This window comes from Piliocolobus tephrosceles, chromosome 15 (genome assembly GCF_002776525.5).
Source record: "Piliocolobus tephrosceles isolate RC106 chromosome 15, ASM277652v3, whole genome shotgun sequence".
In the NCBI taxonomy this organism is placed as follows: domain Eukaryota; kingdom Metazoa; phylum Chordata; class Mammalia; order Primates; family Cercopithecidae; genus Piliocolobus; species Piliocolobus tephrosceles.
Genome location: NC_045448.1, coordinates 76,372,429 through 76,379,231, shown reverse-complemented (window position 1 = coordinate 76,379,231; position 6,803 = coordinate 76,372,429). Strand labels below are relative to the sequence as shown.

General features: G+C 39.5%; 1 protein-coding gene across 3 annotated transcripts in view; it reads left to right on the top strand.

The window, feature by feature from the left end:
* Positions 1–685: 685 nt before the first annotated feature.
* GCFC2 (GC-rich sequence DNA-binding factor 2) overlaps positions 686–6,803 on the top strand; it is a 49,662-nt gene continuing 43,544 nt past the window's right edge. For 2 of the 3 annotated variants that reach the window (XM_023187963.2, XM_023187961.2), the window contains exons 1-2: positions 686–1,180; positions 5,018–5,146. In XM_023187963.2, coding sequence (XP_023043731.2) covers positions 886–1,180; positions 5,018–5,146 — 424 coding nt within the window. In that variant the 5' untranslated portion in view covers positions 686–885. The remainder of the gene's footprint in view (positions 1,181–5,017; positions 5,147–6,803) is intronic. The other variant, XM_023187962.2, reaches the window with a different exon arrangement.

The window sequence follows — 6,803 nt, the reverse complement described above, 5'->3', positions numbered from 1 at the left end:
AGAGTCTGGAAATTTAATCCCTTAAAATATCCACTTCTGTGAAGCCCTTGGAAAGTCTTGTTCTCTAAAGCAGAGGCAGAAACGTCGTTGAGCACGGAACCAACTGCAGCAAGATGAATTAAATGAACTGGATGAATCACTCTAGATGTAGACAGTCAGAGGCACCCAAATAACAATAGATTTTACCAAAAGGAACCACTCAAAATTCATGGTGCAGGCTTCCTTTCTGTAGACAGAGCTTAGTGAATATAGTACAAATTTGCCTCCGACAATAGCCTTTTTTTGTTTTTAGATACTTTCCTTAAGGGTGAAAGCATTTAACCAGGACTTCTCTTGAAGTCCTGCTGCCTGAGAGTAGTCGTTTGATTTCTGCTAGTCTGTATGCATTGTTTATGTACAGACTTTACTGTTTTTCTCTCAGAGGCATCTCCTCCTACCCCGAGACTCACACTACTGGGGTTTCGTTTGTTTTACATCTTGGTTGGAGGGGGCTCTTTCTCCGGAAAATAAAAGACAACGGATCTGGCTCCAGTCCAGGACGGGGAGCATAAAGCCTAATTCACAAGGAGAGCACGTGAGTTCTGCTCTCCGTGGGACTCAGCCCGGAGAGGCCGTGGAAATCTCTAGACGTCAGTCCACGCAACCTAAACTGGCAAAAAGGAACGCTTTGCCTCTCCAGACTCAGACCCCAGAACAGAATTCGGCCAACCACAGCCAAGAAGGCAAAGCACGCAGGCGCAGACATTGAAGCGGGTAGTAGAAGGCTGGCGGACGGGCGCGCGCACTCGGCGACCGGAGAGGCGGTAGCGCACGCTTGGGGCGGGCACTGCAGCTCTGGCTTGGGGTTCACCGGGTCATAGGGCTCCGGGAGCTTTGGCCTCGGCCATGGCTCACAGGCCGAAAAGGACTTTTCGGCAGCGCGCTGCCGATTCCAGCGACAGCGATGGGGCTGAGGAGTCGCCTGCTGAGCCTGGGGCGCCGAGAGAAGTTGCGGCCCCGGGTTCTGCGGAAGAAGGGCCGCCCTCTGGAGGAGGCCGCGCGCGGATGGCAGGACGGCCTCACCGGGTTCGGGGCCCTCGGGGCCGGGGCCGGGTCTGGGCGAGCTCCCGGCGCGCCAAGGAAGCGGCTCCCCGCGCGGACGAAGGCTCGGGTGTCCAGGGTGACGCGGGGAAGAAAGGAGGTGAGGGCACAGGGCGGGAAGGGGCCGCGGGGTCTCTGGATCCTTCTTTAGGGGTTCTGTAACTTGCTGCCGACCATCGGCCGTGCTAAGTCCAAGTCCTGAAGGTAGTGAGCGAGAAAACAGCTCGAGCACTCGCCCGCTGCCTGCATCTACCTTTTGGACTCCTTAGGTGAGATAAAACAATCCTGGACAGTTGGGAGGCTCTTCGTTTTCACCATCAGATGACTCCACCAGTTATAACTAACACAGTTACCAAAGTTTATGAAGAACCTAAATTGTCACTACAGAATTCAATAATTTCAGATACTATTAAGTAGGCAGAAGTTATATGTGCCTTTTAGACACTTGCCCAACTTATCTTTCTTGAACACATTGAGCCAGAATAATACAAGAATCTAGGTTTTGGAACATTCCCCTTTGCTTGTTTTCTTTTTTCACCAGTTATTTGCAAAAACTATTAAAAAGTAATATATACAACACAAAGAAGCATGATAGAGATTCATGACACTGTAGATTGTGCCAGTAATGGTGTTAAATATAGTGTCATTTTGAAGTACCTTTGAGTTCTTAAATACAGATGTAAGGCAGCATAAAGTTATTTACATAAAATGTGCTGCTCTGAGTTTGAATTGTAGCTTAATGAGGAATACGGTTTTTGGTTAGTCTTGAGATCCAGAATGTTCCTACTATTTTTTATTCTCATTAAAGTGATTTTTATTAATTTATTGAGAAGTAAAAATTGTATATACTTATGGCATACAACATGATGTTTGAAATGTGTCTACAGTGACTACATGGAGCTAATAAACATTTGCATTACCTTAGGTACTTACTTTTTTTGTGGTGAGAACACTTAATATCTACTCTTAGTAATTTTCAAGTATGCAATGCGTTATTAATTTAGTCACCGTGTTGTAAAATAGAATTCGTCTTGTCTAATTAAAATGTTGTGCCCTTTGACCAGTATCTCCCCAACCACTCTCAATCCCAGTTCCTGCTAACCACTACTCGACTCTCTGCTTCTATGACTTCTGATTTCCACTTTTTTAGATTACACATGTGAGGTCATGTGGTGTTTCTCTCTCTCTGCCTATTTCAGGTAATATAGTGTCCTTAAGGTTTGTGATCTTCGTGATTTCTTGGTCTTTCTTGTGACCTTCTATTTGTCTAAAGTTTTCATGACCTTTTGTATTTGTTTTCTGGTGAAACTTTGTAGATGAACGTTGAAGTAAGGAGTTGCCTTTTCTCTTGCCTTCTAGAAGAGTGTTTCTCAAACTTTTTGGGATTTGGACCTCCTTTAGACTGTTAGAAATGATTAAGGATTCCAAAGAGCTTTTGCTTCAGTAGGTTATACCCATCAGTATTTACCATACTAAAATTAAAATTTATTAATTCACTTAAAAAATCTATTACATGTAAGGATAAGTAAGATTTTTGTGAAAAATATTGCACAAAAAAAGGAAGAGTAGCATTGTTTTCAATTTGCAGATCTCTTTAATGTCTGGCAAAATATTAATAGAAGACAGCTGAATTCTCATAGCTGTTTCTGCTTTTCATCTGTTGTGCTATTTTGGTTTGGTTGAAGTATTTGAAGAAAATACAGCCTCTGGCAGATACATGATTAAGACAAGTACTTAACCTTTTTAGATCATTGAGAGTGTTGTACTTTAGTATAACAAAGCTCAACAAGTAATAGACTAACCCTTCTTAAAAGTTAGTTGTGGGCAGGGCGCAGTGGCTCACATCTGTAAGCCCAGCACTTTGGGAGGCCGAGGCAGGCGTATCAAGAGATCAGGAGTTCGAGCCCGGCCTGGCCAACATGGCGAAACCCTATCTCTAGTAAAAATACAAAAATTAGCTGGGCATGGTGGTGGGTGCCTATAATCCCAGCTATTTGGGAGGCTGAGGTTGCAGTGAGCTGAGATTATGCCACTGCACTCTAGCCTGGGTGACAGAGTGAGACTCTATCTCAAAAAAAAAAAAAAGCTGCCAAATGGAATCTTAAACCATATGATTAAATTAAATTTGGGGTGCTCTTACATTAAAACTGTTCTGTTTTATACTTTGGATCTTTTACTCATGAACAATTGGTAACATCTTGCATTATTTGAAAAGTATTCTTTAGATGAGTTTGTAGATCTTACAAATGTTGGAGCATTTTATTGTACAATGCCAAAAAAAATCAGTTAGTATTACCACTGATTAATCAGTCTAAGCATTGGAAAGCCATTAGGTTCACAGTAGAGAATATACGTTTTCCAAAATCTCAATTTTCACTTGAAATCTCTCATTTTGGAAGTGATAGGCACAACTGGGCTCATGTTTGAGAAAATGTTTGTCAGATAGCCGTGTCTGAATAACCAGTTTGTTAGTCATTCAGGTAAAATGGTGGTGCTTCTTAAAAACAATGTCTAGTTCAGCTTGCAACTCAGTCACACAAATGCTTTTCCTTAAGGCAGCCATTGCATTTCAAGATGCAGCAAAAGTGTCTTATGAATACTTTGATTTTGTCACAAAGAATATTAAACGTGTGTACTCAAGGGTCAAAATTTAATAAAATAACAATTTTTTAATTACTTCATTAAGAGCTACTGGCTTTTTTCTGCCAATGTGAGGTAGTGAAAAATACCATAACTGCTACTACAAATTGATTCATTCATGCTAAGGATCTAGCAGTTTTACCCACCACTGCCTTTACTTCATTATATAGATGTCAACATGGTAAAAAGAACAAATAACATGTTATTATTGTGATGAAAGTAGTTTTGATTTCACAGACTCTGAAAGAGTCTCAAGGACCTCCAGGGATTGATAAACCATGCTTTGAGACCCACTGCTTTGGTGTTAATCCACTTTGGAAACAGGTATGGGTTGTCATAAATGGCAATATCTAAGAAAGATGTGAGCTGCAGCTATTTTTTTAAAGTGTTTTAAATTTTGATTTTACTCCAGCCTTTTTTGAACTGTATGTAGGTCTTTTAACTAAGGTAGAAAATTAAAAGTAATGAGTACTATGTAATCTTATGTTTTAAGGTTACTCATAAAGATTGCAAATTTATTGTGGATTAACAAACCCTTTCTTGTCAGTAATGTCAAGAATTCCTTTATTTTGTTCATTTAATTTTCACAACACCCCTGTGGGTTTTATCTTGGTGTTATCTTTGTTTAACAGATTAATTGAATTTAACAGACTATTTGACCTTCCAAATCATGCATTGAAAAGATAGACCCATGGTTTAGTTTTGACCAAAGTGCTCGTTACAGTATTTCTTGCCACCAGCCACTGAAATATGGCATACTATAAAGAGAGCCTAAATTCTGAAGTTGGATGGGATTAGATTGAAAGCCCTGCTTTTCCATTTCCTGAGTTGGTGTTCTTTATCCTCCTAATCCTTAGTGAACTCATCAGAAATAGTATTTACTTTATAGAATTACAAGTATTAAGTAAGTCATGTAAAACAGGTTTTAACGTGCCTAGTACATAGTATACATTAAATATTTTTCTTTTCTACTTACTCACAATCATTACTTTTCTAAATATTACTTCAATTTTGTCTCTTTTTTTTCTCTAATGCCTCTTTCCCTCTTCTCATTGCATCTTTTTGGAAATATATTATTAGATGCCTCGTTAATACAAATAGGGTCTTTGTACACTTTGTAGATCATTCAGTTGCTTAAGAAAGACAGAAAGTTGGAGGAAGATCAATATGTCTACTTTAATATGTGGAGTAGGATTAAAACACCATATTATACGTATGCCATGTGTTGTTCAGAATTTCAATTATTAATTACATTATTTTGACTCTTTTTTGTTATTTTTTTTTAATGTCCTGTTAGAATCCAGAGTCCTTGATGTGTCCACAGATGAAGAGGATGAAATACATCACTCCTCAGAAAGTAAGGATGATCAGGGTTTGTCTTCTGACAGCTCTAGCTCTCTTGGAGAAAAAGAACTTTCATCAACAGGTTAGTAATTTGTATGATTTTGGTTAAGAATTTTATTTTTAATATAGTGTTTTTGATATCGTTATTAATAACATATTAAAAACTCTGGTGACATATGGGGCAAGTAGGTCATTAAGGATAATTGTCAGAGTGCCAAAATTGGCTGCTCATTTTTATTATATTTTAACATGCACAGGTTAGACAGCTTATAAGTAGCAGGGCTAGGATTTAAACCCAGTCTGTTCTAGAGCCTGTATTCTTCTTAACCACTGTACTATGCTGGGTGATTGATACTGATACCTAAAGGATGGTATGAATTTGTCAGGGAGGATGTTTCAGGTATAGGATGTAGCATATCTGAAACTTTAGGGAAGGTATGTAATATGTGCAGGAAGCTAAAGATAGCTCCGTTTGGCCGAAAGTATTTGGTTGGGAGTTTAAGGAAAAGAAGAAAACGGGAAGGACAAGTTGGAGTCAGATGATACAGGGCTTAGGGAACCACTGAAAATTTGATACAGGTGACATGAATGTTTTTGTGTCTTAGAAAGATCAGTCTAGTTTAGGGGTGGCAAATATGGCCCACTACATATTTTTGTAAACAAGATTTTAGTAAAACACAATCAGTCTTTCAGCTACTTATTATTTGTGTGTGCTTTTGCACTGCAGTAGCAGAGTTGAGAAGTTTCATCAAGGACCCAATAGCCCACAGAGTCAAAAATATTTATCTGGCGTCTTCAGAGGTTTATAACTTGTTTTGTGCTGTGGAGTCCTTTTTCAGTCTAGAGAAGCCTAAGATCCCTTCTGAGAAAATAAAGTAAAATACATAACTTTGTAAAGGAAACATATTTTAGTGAAATAAAATTATTAAAATATATTTTATAATGCTTGTAATATAGTAATAAGTGCTTCTTTATTAGCCTATCAAATAACAACAACCAGCAGCCCTGTAACCTTGTAATTTTGTTTCTTCTCCATGTACACAAGGTACAGAAATACTAAGTGATTAAGCCAGTATGAAGAACTGAAATCTAGTAAACGGGTAAAGCCTTGTCTAGATTCTAGATACAGTGCTATTCAGTAGAATTTTCTGTGGTTTGGAAAAATTTTCGGTCTTCACTGTCCATATGGTAGCCACTGGTCATAAGTGGCTATTGAGCTCTTAAAATGTGGCTATAGTGAGACTGAGAAATTGAATTTTTAGTTGTATTTGAATAGTCACATGGGGCTAGTGGCTACTGTACCAAACAATGCTACTCTAAAAGATGGTGGATTAGACCAGGTGCGATGGCTCGCATCTGTAATCCCAGCACTTTGGGAGGCCTAGGCGGCTGGATCACCTGAGGTTGGGAGTTCGAGACCAGCCTGGCCAAAATGGCAAAACCCCATCTCTACTAAAAATATAAAAATTAGCCAGGCATCGTGGCACACACCTGTAATTCAAGGGGCTGAGGCAAAAGAATTGCTTGAACCTGGGAGGCAGAGGTTGCAGTGAGCAGAGATCACGCCAGTGTACTCCAGCCCAGGCGACAGAGCAAGACTCCATCTCAAAAACAAAAAAAAGATGGTGGATTAAACAACGTAAGGCAGTGGTTGTGAAGTGTTGGCAGCACTGGCCCCACCTAAGGAGAGAGGGCAGCGTTTGAAAATGTATGGGATTATTTAAATGATTATAGTGGTT